This window comes from Eulemur rufifrons, chromosome 17 (assembly GCF_041146395.1).
Source record: "Eulemur rufifrons isolate Redbay chromosome 17, OSU_ERuf_1, whole genome shotgun sequence".
NCBI lineage: Eukaryota > Metazoa > Chordata > Mammalia > Primates > Lemuridae > Eulemur > Eulemur rufifrons.
Window position 1 is genome coordinate 42,908,188 of NC_090999.1, and position 17,907 is coordinate 42,926,094.

Genomic DNA, 17,907 nt, shown 5'->3' on the forward strand with positions numbered 1-17,907 from the left:
GAAAAAACACTGCAAAAGCCTAAAGAGAGCTTAATAATTTGAGGGAGATTTGAAAGTAATTCATTATGTGTGGAACGTAGATTTGAGGGCAAAAGAATGGCATTGAGAAAGCCAACGAGGTAGCTAGGGGCAGGTACGGGAGAAGCAAAGTAGCTTGAACTTGATCCTGAAGTCACTGGGGAACCACTGAAAGGGAGTGCCATGGTCAGATTTACAGTTTAGGAAAATTTCTCTGCCTGCAATCTGGAGAATGGATCAGAAGGCATCCGAAAGAGCCTCCTGGGTTTCTGACTTGGACAACTGAGTATATGCAAGTGATCTTTGGTGAGATAAGGAATAAGGGAGGACAGGTTTGGTTCTGGGTGGCAAGGAAGATGGTCAGTTTAATTTTAGACATATGGATTTAAGGTGTCCATCGACATCGAAATGGAGCTATCCAAGAAGCAGTGAATATGTGGGTCTAGAACTTGGGAGATCTGTGCTGCAGCTACAGATCTGGAAGTCTTTAGCCAACGGTGGCAAGTGTAACCATACAAGTGGAATAGGAATAGTTTGCAAAATGAACAGGATGCATAGAACTGAATCCTTAAGAGCATTAAGGAATCCTAAGGAAGGGGCTAAAAAACTAAAAACAAAAAACAGCAGATGATAGAAATTGTGAATGAACAGCCAGAGACATAGAATGAAAAGAGGAATCGTTATCACAGAAGCCAAAGGAGAAAAAATTTCCAAAGCTGAGGGAGTAAGAAAAGGAAGAAGTGGAAAACACTGTCACGTATCACAAAAAGTCAAGACTGAGAATGTCTGTTGGATTTGGTAGAGATCATTGTGGACCTTGGTGAGAGTAGTTTTCCTTTATGAGGCCAAGTGCCAGATTGAGATAGGTTGACGGTTGAGTGAGACATGAAGACATGAAGATGGCAAGCCTGGCTAGCTCACTCTGAAAAGTCTTGGGGATGGAGGGAAGGGGTGAAATAGAGAGCAGTGTCTAGCTCTTTTGAGGACCCAGGATCAAGAAGATTTTGGTTTATTTAGATGAAGAAACTTAAGTACTCAAGCTTATGTATGTGTAAAGAGGCAGTACAAATAATTTAAGGTTTTGCTAAGAGATGTCTCAGAAGAGTTCACATAGGACATAAACGCAGAGCAAGAAATTGGCTTTAGATAAGACATATACCTCCTATACTAGTTAGAGTGAAGAGGAAAGAAGGATACAGATGCAGCTATGCTTGTAGGAGGGAGTTGAGGGAATTTCTGTCTGATGGGCTTAGTAATGTAGGCAACATGGTCACATGCTGACAGTGAAAGGAGAATTGGGAGAGGCTGGTCACAGTTTGAAGTAATTGCTATGGGTAGAGGGAGGCAGACCTTGAGAGTCCAACTCAAATCGGAGGCCATGATATAATAGCATCAAAACCCATAGCTCTAGACCAGGCGCAGTGGCTCACACCTGTAATCCTAGCACTCTGGGAGGCCAAGGCAGGAGGATCACTTGAGATCAGGAGTTCAAGACCAGTGTGAGCAAGAGCGACAGCCTGTCTTTACTAAAAATAGAAAAATTAGCCAGGCATGGTGGCATGTGCCTGTAATCCCAGCTACTTAGGAGGCTGAGGCAGGAGAATCACTTAAGCTCAGGAGTCTGAGGTTGCTTTGAGCTTGGCTGATGCCATGGCACTCTAGCCCAGGTGACAGAGTGAGACTCCGTCTCAAAAAAACAAAACAAACAAACACCATAGCTCTGTTCAGAACCTTGATGTAAGAACAGAGAAGGTGGCGGGGTAAAATGGTCCTGGACAAGGGGTTTTAAGGTGGATATAGCAGAAGTTGGTTGGGGTTTAATCAAAGATGGTTGAACTGATAGATGAAGCTCATTTGTGCAAGCTGGGGCAAGAGAGTACCACTGGAAACCCACCTCTGACCCCCTCCTGTACCACAAGGGGCCTCACATTTGTATGGATGCCCCCACTTGTATGTTCAAAATCCAACCACACTCTCCCCTATTCATGTCCACCCCCAAGTCCCAAGACGTGTACAAACCAATAGTGCAGCTCACCCTCAGGAGAATGGACCCAGGACCTGGTTCTGGGAGCTATTTGAGCAAGGAATTCTGGAGTCCTGAGTACTCGAAGCACAACTGCTTGACGGGGGTAGAAAGGTCTGCATGGGCACATCCCTTAGCTCTCTGGGGCTGGGTGCAGACACAGGAGAGCCAGAGTGGGGCCCGCTGAAGTGCAGCAATCATCTAGGTCCAAGGGTGGAGCTGTAGGAGAAGCCTGTGAGAGTGAGAAACTAGAGGGATTAACAGATTGGAGGTCTAAGGGAGATGGAAAACTAAGAAGCATGAGAATAGAGAAGTGGGGACTGCAAAGGTAGAAGGTTGTGGTCAGAGAGTGGAATATCTGATTTTATCATTTCTGAGCAACACCTCCACATGGCGGTAAGAAGGATAAACATGAACGCTCTTGGAGTGAAAGAGGTTAGGAAACTCAAGTTAAGGGAGTGATATGCTTCATCCATCTACTCTTGGAGTCTCCTGGGATGATTATGGAGCTTTAAATGGAGAAGACTGAAATGCCAAATGTGAGGAAATGGCAAAGAGGTCACTCAATGATGGCAACAAAGAGAGCTAGGGAGTGATACAGCAGGAAGGCAGCCTCAGAGGATTAGAGTTACAGTGCAATAATGATGTGGAAACCCCTTTGGGGATCGGGGAGAACATTTACCCTGAGTCAAGGCCTAGTAGCATGAGAAGCTTGAGAGAATTAGCACACTTGCTGGGGGAGGCAATGCCTTCTGCAGGGGTCCAGGTTTCAAGTAAGACAAAGCGGAAAAGCCAGTGTCCTGTGACAAGGTTGAGGATGTAAGGGAGTTTGAATATCGGAGCAAGAGACTGGGACTATGAGAGAGCTTCACCAGCTGGTGGTGCTGAACATTTGGGATGGGGCAGGATATGTGGCCTGAAAGGATACTCAGAGCAGAGAAGTAGTTAAGTTCACAACTATTTGATATATCAAAGGTCTAGTACCAGGAACCTTTAGGTAATAAAATCTTATAATATTATTGACTTTCTATCTTGGTAAGTTCAATTCATAGATAAGAGTAATTCTTATTTATATAATAAAGGACATGAAATTTTTTTTTTTTTCTTTTGAGACAGAGTCTCACTTTGTCACCTGGCTATAGTACAGTGGCGTCAGTTGTAGTGCACTGCAACCTCAAACTCCTGGGCTCGAGCGATCCTCCTCTCCCAGCCTGCCTAGTACCTGGGACTATAGGCATGTGCTACCACCCCCAGCTAATTTTTCTATTTTTAGTAGAGATGAGGGTCTCACTCTTGCTCAGGCCGGTCTCAAACTCCTGAGCTCAAGGGATCCTCCCACCTCAGCCTCCCAGAGTGCTAGGATTACAGGTGTGAGCCACTGTGCCCGGTTCAGTACATGAACTTTAAACAATCTTATAGAAAAGCCATTTTTATATTCTAATCATGTTGTTAGTACCTTTGTCCGTGCTCCTTGTGGAGAGAGCTGAAAGTCTTTCTACCACCCTGTGCTCTTGAAAATAGTGCTTACTCATACTTATTTCTGTGTTAAAAGGATGAGTGTTTTAACACTGCCTGCACATGTGAACACCTCAGTGAGTTTGTTCTCCCTTCCTCCCGCTCTCTGTTCTTTTTTCCTTCCAGAGAAGACATGCAAGAACCCAGTTTGTGAGTGGAAAGGGGAAAGGGTACCAGTGGGAGGGCACAGCCAGGACTGCTTGGCGTACATGCACTGTCAGGTGGAATTTCAGGAACGAGATCACCTAGTTAGTGCTGTCCATCAGAACTTTCCTCGGCGGTGAAAACGTTCTTTATCTATGCTGTCCAATATGGTAGCCACTTACCACAAATGGCTGTTGAGTATTTGAAACATGCCTAGTACAACTGAGGAACTGAATTTTTAATTTGATTCACTCTTAATTCATTTAAATTTAAATAACCACATGTGGCCACTGTGCTGGACAGCACAGGTCTAGTGGATAAGGTGCAGCTTGGCTTCAAGGAAAAAGTGACTAAGTACCTGAAGAAACAGGTAAGCCCTAGTGAGGTGTGTGCCTGGGCTTTGGCATTGCAGAAATCAGAGATAAAGGAGCCCTATGTGTTCTGATGACAGGAGTCTGGACTTCAGCCATGGCCTGATAAGTTGTAAGGGGGGATGATTTAGTCAAAGCAATGGCTAGAAAACACAACTTTGTGAAGAGCAGAAATCAAGATTAAAGGAGAGTGTTTCTGACAAAATAGCCAGATAAGAGAAATCATTAAACTTATATAGGAATTCCAGTCTGAGGGGATTGATTTAATGCAGATCTCAACAGCATATAGAGAAGCATTAGTTCAAAGCAAATACTGAAATATTTTCCCAGTGTTTCAAAGAATTGGGGCAAACCATGTAATACAACATAGTAACACTGTAGGGAAAAGGATGGAAAAAATGTAAATTGTGAGTAAATGGAAGTTGTAACATTTTATATAATGGAGTTTCACTATAGTCGTGGCTCTAATGAAACACATTTGCCTGTATGAATGTTTATTTATGATGATGAAGGAAGATGTGTCGCTGTAATGTTTCAGTCATATCAATCCCACCTTGTTTCAAGTGTTATATATAATGAACATCTACTGTCTGCTAGGCAGTGTGGGGTGTGTTGAGGTGGGGGTTTGTGATGAAAGAAATGTACAATGGTCATTGTGCTTGAGAAAGTCCCAGTCTCATTTAGAATACAAAACAAACTAATTGAAAAGGTGATGACAGTAATTTAAATGTCTGAAGTGAATGGCATGGATGAAAGGTGATAGACGCTCAGAGCTAGGTGAACTGGAATGGTCAGTGCCTTGATGAGATGCCTTTAAAGTATGCTTCAAAGGAAAATGAATCCAGTCTGTCAGAACATTTCTGAATGTGCATTCCGTAAAATGTTTTGCAAAAGTTTCAAGACAATAATTTTTTTTTTTTTTTTTTTGAGACAGAGTCTTGCTTTGTTGCCCGGGCTAGGGTGAGTGCCGTGGCGTCAGCCTAGCTCACAGCAACCTCAAACTCCTGGGCTTAAGCGATCCTCCTGCCTCAGCCTCCTGAGTAGCTGGGACTACAGGCATGTGCCACCATGCCCAGCTAATTTTTTCTATATATATTTTTAGCTGTCCATATAATTTCTTTCTATTTTTAGTAGAGATGGGGTCTCGCTCTTGCTCAGGCTAGTCTCGAACTCCTGAGCTCAAATGATCCGCCCACCTCAGCCTCCCAGAGTGCTAGGATTACAGGCGTGAGCCACCGCTCCCGGCCTCAAGACAATAATTAACTCAGAACAACTGTGGCATGCTCATTTGTCTAAATGAAGCTCTATAACTTTGGTCTCTATCGAAATCTATGCAAAAGCTTTCTTCCTTTGCCTAAGCACTTTGTTTTTTGGGCATAGGAGCTTACAGCTCTAACAAATGCACCTTCTTATCAATTCCAGTGTGGTATTCTGTATTCTTGGTTAGAAATTTCACAGTGATTTGAAAATTGTTTTAAAGATAAAGGAGACAGTTATGAAGGTATGGTTGAGACAGAAATAATAAAGAACCTGGAAGTTTGTGGAAGAAAAAAAAATCTAGTGTTTAATTAGATAGAATCTCAGATTTGATCTAGATTTTCATTTTCAAATAATTGTGCATAATAACTCCTATAGAAAAGGACAGGCTCATGCTGTGCTGCCTGCTTTTGGCTTATGGTAGCTCTCAGATGCAAAAAAGTCAATGAAAATCTTCAGATGCTCAAAAGTACAAACACAGCTGCTAGAATGACTATAGGTGCACTGGTTGCTGGTTTCCAACCCAGGTGCAGTTAGTTCTCCAGGGCGGCAGCGCCAGAAAGGGAAGAAGACATCAGCATCCAAAGCATTGAATGAGCATGAAAACATAACAAATGGGAAGAAGAGGGATTCAGCAAAATGATGGTAGAAGAGGAAAAGCAGACATATTGCAGAAAGAAACTAGTAGATCAAAATATTTTAATTAGAAATAGAAAGAATCCCCCATCTCCATTCCTTTTCTTTGGTAACAAGAATTATAAATCCTGAAAAGAATTACGGTAAATTTTTAGAAGTTGAGAAAAGAAGGCATTAAGATAAAAATTTTAATTTGTTCTGTTGACCCATGACCTCATGATTTCTTTCTTGCTTCCTGTTTTTTTTTTTTTTTTTTTTAGAGACAGGGTCTTGCTCTGTCACCCAGGCTGTAGTGCAGTGGCACAGTCGTAGCTCACTGCAGTCTTGAACTTCTGGGCTCAAGTGATCTTCCTGGCTCAACCTCCCTAGTAGCTGGGACTGTAGGTGTGTGCCACCGTGCACAGCTAATTTTTAAAATTTTTTTTAGAGACAGGGTCTCCAGACTGGCCTCAAACTCCTGGCTTCAGGTGATTCTCCTGCCTCAGCCTCCTGAGATGTGTGCCACCAAGCCCAGCTGACATCATGATTTCTAAGTTTTGTTTCTTTTTAACCCTTCCATGATCGGGAATAATATTACATTAAGAGAGAAACAGCTTTTCATTAGTTGCAATGGAAACTGTACAATTGTGTATCCATTCAGACAAGGTGGAAGTACTGACGTCTTTATCAATTTAACCGAGTTCTCACCACAAAAGAAATGACAAGCGTTTGAGATGATAGATAGTGCTAATTACCCTGATTTGATCATTAGACAATGTATACATGTATCAAAACATCATGCTAATACCCTAAAAATAGGTACAATTATTATGCATCAATTAAAAACAAAATAAAACTTAACAAACAAAAAAATCAGATATGCTGTGACCAAACACTCGATCTTTTGGTCAATGTTGGGAAATAAATGAAAACCAGTGAAGGTCATCTTATTAATGAAAAGCTTGAAGTAATTTTCTTTTAAAACTGTTTAACAATAATGAAAATTTGTCCATAGTCATTGGTTTATACTAAGAGGAGTGGTGAAAGAATGGGATATTAAGATGCAGAATTTCTATGTTTTAGTCATTGTTCTTCTTTTTACAATTCATACAACTCCGTAATCTCAGGCCAACCCTTTCCCCTGACTGGAACTTCCATGGACGCACAATCAGTCGTAGTCCTGTCTGAATCTTTCTTAAAGGCCTCTGTTCTGTGTATCCATGAGGGGCTGCGGGAATAATTTACTTTGGAAATTTTCAGCCAACTCCATACACTGAATTTCACATCCCTGTTATTTTGTGCTGACACCAAGTATGTAAGACTCTCTAGTCATTCATCATTTCTTGTACTCTGACCTCCATACTGCTTTTCTTTTTTTTTTTTTTTTTTTTGAGACAGAGTCTCACTCTGTTGCCCAGGCTAGAGTGAGTGCCGTGGCGTCAGCCTAGCTCACAGCAACCTCAAACTCCTGAGCTCAAGAGATCCTCCTGTCTCAGCCTCCCGAGTAGCTGGGACTACAGGCATGCGCCACCATGCCCGGCTAATTTTTTCTATATATATTTTTAGCTGTCCATATAATTTCTTTCTATTTTTAGTAGAGGTGGGGTCTCGCTCTTGCTCAGGCTGGTCTCGAACTTCTGAGCTCAAACGATCCGCCCACCTCGGCCTCCCAGAGTGCTAGGATTACAGGCGTGAGCCACCGCGCCCGGCCCATACTGTTTTTCTTTTTCTTTCTTTGTTTTTTCTTTTAGAGACAGGGTCCCGCTGTTACCCAGGCTAGAGTGCAGCAGCTCAGTCATAGCTCACTATATCCTTGAAATCCTGGGCTCAAGTGATCCTCCTGCCTCAGCCCCCTGAGTAGCTCAGGACTACAGGTGTACACCACCATATCCAGCTTTTTTTTTTTTTTTTTTAGAAACAGGGTCTCACTGTGTTGCCCAGGCTGGTCTTGAATTTCTGGCCTCAAGCAATCCTGTTGCGTAAGCCTCCCAAAATGCTGGGATTATAGGCGTCAGCCACAGCACCCAGCCCTGTTGTTCTTTTCTATTCTTATTCCTTTATCGGTTTTCATTCCTTAATCAGTTGGGATCCTATGAGTCAGATAATAGAAAACCACGTTCACACTGACTTAAACAGTAGAGGGGACTTACTGACTCATAACTGGAAAGTCTGTCTCTAGGTCAGGGCTTAGAATTAGTTGATCTAGGGGTTCAGTGATGTCATTAAATATTTATTCTGCCATTCATTTCATAGTGTTTATTTTATATAAATCAGAGTCCACTCTTTCTGATGGGATAGCGGCCAGCTGCAGTCGAGGACACAAGGTTACTCAGCTACCCTCTGTGGGAATGAGACCCATATGTCACAGCACTCCTAGTGAGAGTTCTGAGGGCAGGAGCCACCTTCAGAGAAGATGGACTGTGGGGCGGGTATATGGGTATTGGACAGAAAATGTGTGTGTAATTAGACAAGGGGAAGAGGTGTATGTAACCATCTGCAACACTCTGAACTTCTCAATTGTTATTTCCGGAACCCTTGCCCCATGGTAAATGAACTCCTCTACTTTGACACACCCTTCCTTAGATCTTCCTTTCTCTTCTTGACCTTTACCAAAATCTACTCTACCCTGAAGAAAATGCTTCCCATGTATCTCTCTTTCTTCTACACCCCATACCACAGAGTAAGGAGGAGAGATGAGCATCTTTGTTCCACAGGAGCCACCTCCACCTGCAGTGATGCCCAACACTTCACCATTGTGTAAAAAACACCTTTAAGGCTCACGATCTGATTTTACCATTTTTTACCCTGCTCATGATGTCCTCTCCCAACAACCTGGTTGATCTTCTCCTTTCTTCAAAGACTTTGGTTCCTAGTTCACTCTTCCTTCCTACTCCTAGGCCCAACCGTCATCTGCGGACTCCAGTGTTCACATAGATAGACAATGTATCTCAATTAGACTTGCTGTTTTGCACTCTTCCACTTGTTTATATCAACCATCTACTTCCAGGAAAATACCCTGGATCTTGCCATACTGCTTAATCTTTGAGTTCTTAATTCAAATATCTCACATTTTTATATAACCTGACTACTCCAATTTTATGTTTTATTGATTTTACTAAGACCATTGTTTCTCTTCCTATCAAAAACAAATTGCTTATGTTTTATATCCCATTTCTTCCTACTTCTATAGGAATCTTGCTCTATGTAAATATTTTAATAATTAGTTTAAAAAGTGCTTTCAAGTAGAATCATAAAAAATGATAAATTTCTTAACTATTATGTTCAAATTTAAAACATAAATGTATATTTATTCCCAAATCTTTTGATCTAAGATTAAATAAGGCCGGGCGCGGTGGCTCACGCCTGTAATCCTAGCACTCTGGGAGGCCGAGGTGGGCGGATCGTTTGAGCTCAGGAGTTCGAGACCAGCCTGAGCAAGAGCGAGACCCCATCTCTACTAAAAATAGAAAGAAATTATATGGACAGCTAAAAATATATATAGAAAAAATTAGCCGGGCATGGTGGCGCATGCCTGTAGTCCCAGCTACTCGGGAGGCTGAGACAGGAGGATCGCTTGAGCTCAGGAGTTTGAGGTTGCTGTGAGTTAGGCTGACGCCACGGCACTCACTCTAGCCTGGGCAACAGAGTGAGACTCTGTCTCACAAAAAAAAAAAAAAAAAAAAATAGATTAAATAAAGCCTTTTGTTAAGTATGAATGACTTGATGGCATTCCTCACTGTCTGTCTTGCATCGACTATACCTAAAATGCATCATCTTTGTGTTTTTTTTTTGTTTGTTTGTTTGTTTTAATTTTTTTGTTGTTTTTTTTTTTGAGACAGAGTCTCACTCTGTTGCCCAGGCTAGAGTGAGTGCCGTGGCGTCAGCCTAGCTCACAGCAACCTCAAACTCCTGAGTTCAAGGGATCCTCCTGTCTCAGCCTCCCGAGTAGTTGGGACTACAGGCATGCACCACCATGCCTGGCTAATTTTTTTCTATATATATTTTTAGCTGTCCATATAATTTCTTTCTATTTTTAGTAGAGATGCGGTCTCACTCTTGCTCAGGCTGGTCTCGAACTCCTGAGCTCAAATGATCCGCCCACCTCGGCCTCCCAGAGTGCTAGGATTATAGGCGTGAGCCACTGTGCCCGGCCTAAAATGCATCATCTTTGATTTCTAGTTTCAGTTTCTTTAAAGTGGAATAAGAATTTAAAGACATATGTTAGCTATCTGTCTGAATTCAGAAGCCTTCTAAATCTTCACAATTCTTTTCCCAATCTTTTATAAGGACAAGTTTTTTGTGGGGGTTAATTTTTTTTAATTAACTGTCTTTTTTAAAGTATTTCTAAGACTTTTCACCTATCTAGAAATGTTAGTCATAAATCCCTTATTTTGTATACATTGAATCAGCCCAATATTTACATTACACTAAAACAAGTATAACAGGCATAAATAGGTTTTGAAACAGACTTAACCCTTGGTTCGTATGTAGCTAAATTGATAGAAGAAGAAAGTGAAAATATATTAGAAAATTGTCTGCCAACCTTGAGTGTAAGCATCGACCAGTATGTTTCACATAAAAGAGACATGAGTGGTTGTAGAGAGACAGTTGAGGAAGTCAGTATTCATGTCTCTCCTATCTTAGCAATGTATTAATGTTTTTTCTATGCCTCAGCCCCTTCTAGCTGCACTGCTTCAGCTCTCCTTATTTTCACAGCCAAATCTATAGAGGATTGCTTAGGTGTACTCGCTCTACTCTAGTTCTTTACCACCTTCTCAGTACTCAGTTGTAGTAATGTGACTTACAGCCCTAGAACTCCAGTGACACTGTTCTCACCAGAGTCATCAGTGGTGTTCTCTTACTGGAGACTACAGTCTAGTTGTATACTTCCTACCTTTTTCACTGCTTGCTTTTCGCAACTTTACCTAGAAACTATCTTGGCCTGGTTTTCTTTCCACCTCATTGATTATACCAGAGTTAGAGCATAGATGTTTTTCTCTTCTCATTCTGCAAACTCCCTTGGGCCAGTTCAATCACCCCTGTAAGTACAGTCACTATTTAATCTTAATGAATTCTACTTATGTATGCCATAGCTGTTTCAAGCTTGGCATGTCCAAAATCGAGTTTCTCTATTTCCTCCAAAAGCCACCTTGCCCTTGACTCCCTTGGCTCTCTCACCACCACCCCTACATCCATTCAGTACCAAGTCATATTGATTCTCTCTCCTGGATAGCTTCTAAATCACTCTAATTCCCCCTATTACCTAGTTTAGTATAACCTAATCATATGCCCCAATTACGGTGACAGCTTCCCTCTGGGATGATCTCCCTTTTACAAACTTTTCTACTTACTATGTTGCAGTGATTTCTCTAAAATGTAAATCTTGTCATATCTCTCATGTGATCAAAACCCTTCAATTGCTCTGCCATTGCCTTCAGAATAAAGTTGGATGTTGTAATGATTCCCAAGGTTCTTCATTTGCTAGTCCTTACTTAGCTTTTCAGTTTCTCCCTCATGGCCTTGGCCTGTGGGTAATTTCTACACTGTTGTAGATCTTGGCTTGCTCGTTGCTCCTTATAGAAAGTCGTCCTTGACATACACACTTCCTGTCCCAAAACCAGAGCAGATGTCTCTCCAGTGGTTGTTCAGAGTGCTCTCTGCTTACCCTTATTAAGGCACTCATCTCAATGTAGTTGAAAATGCATGTTTATCCATTTGTCCTTTCTCCTATATCAGAATAGCAGAGTCCCGGCCAATTTGTCATTGTATCTCCATGACTAGACACAGTACATACTCGTAAATATTTGTTGGGTGAATGACCTTAAACAGGCCACTTAGCCTCTCTGAGGCTCAATTGCTTTATCTATTAAAAGAGAATGCAGTAATGCCCTGCCCACCTCATGAGGTCATTTTGAGGTTCTTCAAGGTAATAGAAATGAAGTTTACCATAGTGGTTAAGAATGTGGGTTCTGGATCCATACTGGATGGTTTTTAATCCTAGCTCCTGTCATAAAACTGTGTTACCTGGGGCAAGTTACTTATCTGTGTTACAGTTTTCTCTTCAGTAAAACCACAGTATGTAACTCTCAGGGTTGTTGAAGGACTGGGCAGGTTAATTACATGGAGAGCATTTTGAACAATGCCTAAACACACAATAAATGTTAGCTCGTAAATATAAAATTTTTATTTATAAGCTCTAAAGTTATATATACATACACATACATACAGAGATAGATACACACATATGGCATCAATATTATTAATATGAATGTTTTAAGAGAGTAAAGAATTGGTATCATTATTCTTAACAATTGTTTTTTTCTTTTAGGACAATGCCATAGCTATATCAGAGTTTATTTTCCATGCCTTAAATTCAAACTGTTATTCTTGATTTATGTGAAGTTTTGGTTTAAAAAAAATGGTGTTCAGGATAAAAAGAGAACGTCTTAAATGTTTCCTTGCTAAACTTGCAAAGTTTTTTTTTTTTTACCTCCCATGGAGGATTTTCTGGTAAAAACTGGAAAACCTGCTAGACAAATTCTAAAAGAGCTGTAATGCTTGCAGAGTTTTTTGGAGTCTGTATGCATAGTAGGTAGAAGTTAGCACAGGAAAAAATATTAAAATAAGAAGGATTACTTGTTTAATTTCTAAAGGACAATTGTTATATCTCTAATACCTAACTTTTTTTTCTATATGATTTAATTATATTAACAATTCAGTGTTTGGATCATATGAATTCCATTAAAACTATAATTATTCAAGAAAATGAAAAATACAAAGGTATTTTATACATATGTGTTCACCTAAGAGAATTTGCTCAGGTTTTTTAAATTTCTTTTTAATTTAAAATTAATTTTACAATACACATTTGTATGCTGACTTTGGACCAGCAGAAGTCCCTAATTTTTATTTATTTATTTTTTTCTAATTCTTTGTAGAGTTGGTGGTTCCAGGATTTTGCTCAGAATGACGTTAGGAAGAGAAGTGATGTCTCCTCTTCAGGCAATGTCTTCCTATACTGCAGCTGGCAGAAATCTTTTAAGATGGGATCTTTCACCAGAACAAATTAAAACAAGAACTGAGGAGCTCATTGTGCAGACCAAAGAGGTGTACGATGCTGTCGGAATGCTCGATATCGAGGAAGTAACTTACGAAAACTGTTTGCAGGCACTGGCAGATGTAGAAGTGAAGTATATAGGTGAGTAGGATGCAAAAGCACATCAATATTTTATTTTATGGATGTCTTAAACCATTTTATGCTTTTTGTCTTTCACATTTCCAGTTTTACAAGAGATTGATTTTTACATAATGGTTAATTAATTGCTTAGAATTAAATTACCTAAGATTTTAAAATTTTATTATGTTGGCAAAGGCGCTGTGAAATGTACACTCTCATTACACTGCTTTCTGGAGAACATTTTGACAACATAGGTCAAAACTTTTAGGAAGTTCATACCCTAGCCTAATAATTCCACATCTAGGCATTTATTCTAAGGAAATAATCAGATATCAGCAAAATTCATGTATCAATTTATGTATAAATAGGTACTCTTTATCATAGTAAAGGCTTAGAAACAACCCCCAATGTCAATGAATAGAATGGCTAAATAAATTATGAAACATTACAATACTATGTAACCATTTAACTCAGGGTTTAGAAGCAGTATTTCATGACATGAGGAAAAGGACAACACAGAAAGATGGAAGAAAATAAACAAATTTTATTAATAGTTTTGTTAGGATTCTCCAGTATGTATGTGTGAGAGAGAAAGATTTATTGTAAGGAATTGGCTCATGATTGTGGAGGCTGGTGAGCCCAAGATCTGCAGTGTGGGCTGGCAGGCTCCACACCAGGAGAGCTGATGCTCCAGTTTGTCTGAAGACCAGTACACTGAAGACCCAGGAGAGCCGATGGTGCAGATGGAGTCCGAAGGCAACCTGCTAGAGAATTCTCCCTTGCTTGGGCATACCAGTCTTTTTGTTTTCTTTGGGCTCTCAACTGAATGGATGTGGCCCGCCCACATTATGTGGGGCAATCTGCTTTACTTCAAGGTCACCAGTTTTAATGTTAATCTCACTAAAAAACACTCTCCAAGTTAACACATAAAATTTAACCATCACAGTGGTTAGTATCCTGGGTTATGGGTTTACAGTTAATTTTTACTTTCTTCTTTATGCATTTCTCTATTTTCCACAGCTTGTGGGTGGGGAACCTACAGCCTCAAGGCCACATGTAGCCCTCCAGATCCCCAAGTGCAGCCCCTTGACCGAATCCAAACTTCACAGAACAAATCTGTTTATTAAAAGGATTTATTTGTAAAATTTGAATTCAGTCAAAAGGCCGTACTCAAGGATCCAGAAGGCCACAGGTAGCCCCAAGGCCACAGATTCCCCACACCATTGGACATATTTTGAAGGATAATTATGACTAATCAACCTTATCTGTGTATCCAGGCTTGGGTAAGAGAACGTAAGATAGCTGCAGAACTGGATATCATAAACATTCGTGTACATTCTGGAATTTGGAAGATTGTCAGAGTCCAGCACAGGCCTGGTGACCTGGGCATCTTTTTGCCTCAGCTAACCTTCATCACCAAGAGTTCCCTACACTGTGTTCTACTGTGAGAAGGACTTGGCTATTTTCTCATATCTCAGCATTTGGTTCAGTTTCTGCACATACTGCCAACTGCCTCACTCTCGTTAATGGCCACTAAATCTTGTTACAAGTCACGTTTAAACGCTTGAATAAAAGGATCTGCTTGGTCTCGTTAGTCAAGTCAAAGGAATGGAGTTGGTCCCTATTCAGCAGAGCTTTTCCAGCAGGCAGCTTCATGTGCATGTACCACCTGGTGTGCTTTGTCCTTGGTTCAGGGGCTCACTTCTTCAGTCACTATAGACAAGAGGGTTTGCCAGCTTAGTAACTTAGGCCCTTGACTGATATAAAAATCAGTGGGGGGAAATGCAAACATAAATTCTGGTTTTTTTCCTCCAATATAGATCTTTAAACATATTTTCAGGTTTGTGATATTTGTTCTTAGTCTTCCATAAATTTATTTTTATGGGTTAGTCATAAAAATTTTTGAGTTTCGGAAGAGATTTCTTAAAAACTAACTTTGCCTTATCTGTGCATGTTCTCAGAGTTCATCATGCTTCCTACGATAGTGGTTAAAACCTCATTTGTCTAATGTCAGGTACTGGGCATCAGCATTGTTTCTAGTTTGGCAGTGAGAACGTAAGTCAGGCTCCAGGTCTTTGTGGCAAAGTAAGGAAGGAAATGACTTTCAACGTTATTGTTTGTTTAATTCCAGTTTTAGTCTCCTACATTTTGTTTCATTTCAGTTCTTGAGCAATTTTGATTCCTTCATATCTTTTTGAGCTAATTTTAAAAAATATTTATAAACAGAAATTGCAACTGCACAATTAACTATATCACTTAAATAAGTGCTTTATGTGTTAGATTTTAAATCTTCTGTTCTATTCTTCCCTTACCCAACAGATATAAAATTATATATTAAATCCTAAAAGCATAATTATGTAATTGGATCTTCAAAAACATACCATATGGATTTATTCTAATATTTGTGGCAGATATTTCTAAACAGCTTTATTTGTAGCAATATTTTAAGAGGGCTGATATGAGTAAGGCAGCTTGTTTAACTGTACACTTTCTTGGTGTGTAAAGGATAGCTCTATTGTCTACTATATATCACATGTGTAAATTTTACCTATATGTAATAGCTTCAATATACTGAAGATAATAAAGTTAAAATGTATTTATTGTCACAGCATAGCCACAGCCATCACTGTAAACCGTACACATTTTTGTTCTATAATACTGGTTATTTCACTGACATCAGAGATTTTTGCCCAATTAAAGTCAAAATACAGATGTGTGAAAAACCCAAGAACCAACTTTAATATGTGAAGATTAAAGCAGACTAAATTATCATCATTATTTTATAGGAATATCCCCAATATCTAGCTATTTACTGGATCTATCCACTTAGATTTCTGGGAATCCTCTGAAATTATATGTAATTTTTAATGTTGATATGCTTGTGTGCATTTGAGGTCGGGTCCATAATTTGATTAGATTCTCTATGGAGTCTGTAGTAAAAAGTTTAAAAGTTCTAAGGAAACCCCTCCCACTAAATTGGTCTGTGTGTTTCTTGGCCATCCTGTGTCTGCCTGTCCCCATGCTTGTATTCTCTGCTCTTCTACCTCCTCTAAGGTCCAGGCTTCTCCATACACATTACCTAGAGCCCTTGCCCAGGGTAGTTGCAGCCTCTGAGTTAGGACAGACAGTATCACATTCATTTAACAACTGGTATGCTCTGTCCTTATTGTTCTTTATCTTTTTTTTTTTTTTTGATGCAATCAAGCTGAATGTTCTTTATCTTTTGATGTACACTTTCCCCCATCCCAGATTGTAAGATGCCTCAGTATAGGAACCATGTCTTTATCTTCCTGCATTCCCAGTTAATAAATTACACCCTCGATGTACTTTGGTAAGTACTCAGTGCACGTCCTTGTTCATAATGATGCCAGCTGTAACAGCAAAGAGGCTGTTTTCTTGGTAGCCTTAGGAACCTTTACAGAAAGTATAAAAGAAAAACTTATATTAGCATAATCATTCCTCTAGGTAGGAAGTATTTGGCTTAATCCTGATTTGACAAGTCCTGTAGTATTTATAGTTTTTTTTTCTATCAACAGTGGAAAGAACCATGCTAGACTTTCCTCAGCACGTATCCTCTGACAGAGAAGTACGAGCCGCAAGTACAGAAGCAGACAAAAGACTTTCTCGTTTTGATATTGAGATGAGCATGAGAGGAGATATATTTCAGAGAATTGTGCGTTTACAGGTAAATGGTGTTATAAATCCCTTTAAAGGAAGAAAAAAAACCAAAACAACCTTACAACAAAAAAGTAAGAACGTTTGATCAGCAATAAAAAGCATTTGAATTTTCCTGTGTTTCCAGTGATTATAGTAGGTATCACATAGTGTTATATAATGTTATATCGTTGAGATTTATGGTGAGTTGCTAATTCCATTCATTTGAAATTAAAGACCAAGTGTAGAAGATTGAACATCTGAGAATCTAAGGCTTTTTAACAACATCATGAACTTGATGGTTCAATGTAAAAACCTCTTTGAATTTTCAAAATACTGCAAGGTTTGTATTAGACCAAATCAATTAGAAGCAAATGGAAATGACTTATCTGTAAATATCTTGTGATTTGGGCCCAATATTGATGTCTTACTGTTGATGCTATCTGTATGCCACAGTCATTCCTGTCTGTCATCCTTACATTTTTCAGGACTCACAGAAATTATGGATAATGAATATTCTAGGTGGGTCTCTCTTGAGTGTTTTTATCTTTTCATCACCAATGTTGATTTGTCTCCTAGCAGTTTCATTATGTCCTTGCTTTCCATTTTTGTTTTCATGACACCTCAGCAATTTGTTTGGAAAATTACCAATGTTTTATAATCTTAGGCATTTTTTGTTTAATTTTGCATGTTTCTTTCTACAAAATCTCAAAAATTTTTAGCAAATTATGACAAGAGTTGAAATAAAACGTTTTGAATAAAATAGCTTTTTAATTTATAACTCATTATCAAATATGTAATCAAGACTTTATTTAGACATGTAAGATGTACATGCTGTTTTTTTCTCATATCAGATAAGCATTTTTACCCTATAATTGATAATCATCTTTGTGGTTCACAAGTAAGATGTACATGCAGTTTTTTCTCATGTCAGATAAACATTTTTACCCTGTAATTGATAATCATCTATGTGGTTCATAATAGTTCATCTTTGGCACTATAAAAATAATATAAATGAAAATAACTTTATGATTATTCTTCACTAGCTAAATTATTCTCTTTTCTCCTTTTGACCACTGTTATTCTAAGTGATTTGAATCACGGCTTTTATAGCATTCTAGTTTTATTTCATT

The 17,907-nt window shown here is 39.3% G+C and overlaps 1 protein-coding gene and 1 non-coding gene across 2 annotated transcripts in view; one reads left to right on the plus strand and one right to left on the minus strand.

The window, feature by feature from the left end:
* Positions 1-17,907, plus strand: part of NLN (neurolysin) — a 90,495-nt gene that overhangs the window by 20,635 nt on the left and 51,953 nt on the right. Inside the window, exons 2-3 of the mRNA XM_069492860.1 lie at positions 12,882-13,141; positions 16,657-16,805. Of these exons, the coding sequence (XP_069348961.1) occupies positions 12,882-13,141; positions 16,657-16,805 (409 nt within the window). The remainder of the gene's footprint in view (positions 1-12,881; positions 13,142-16,656; positions 16,806-17,907) is intronic.
* Positions 12,442-12,503, minus strand: LOC138398516 (U7 small nuclear RNA). Its single transcript, XR_011235997.1, has one exon. It is a non-coding gene; the product is annotated as a U7 small nuclear RNA (small nuclear RNA).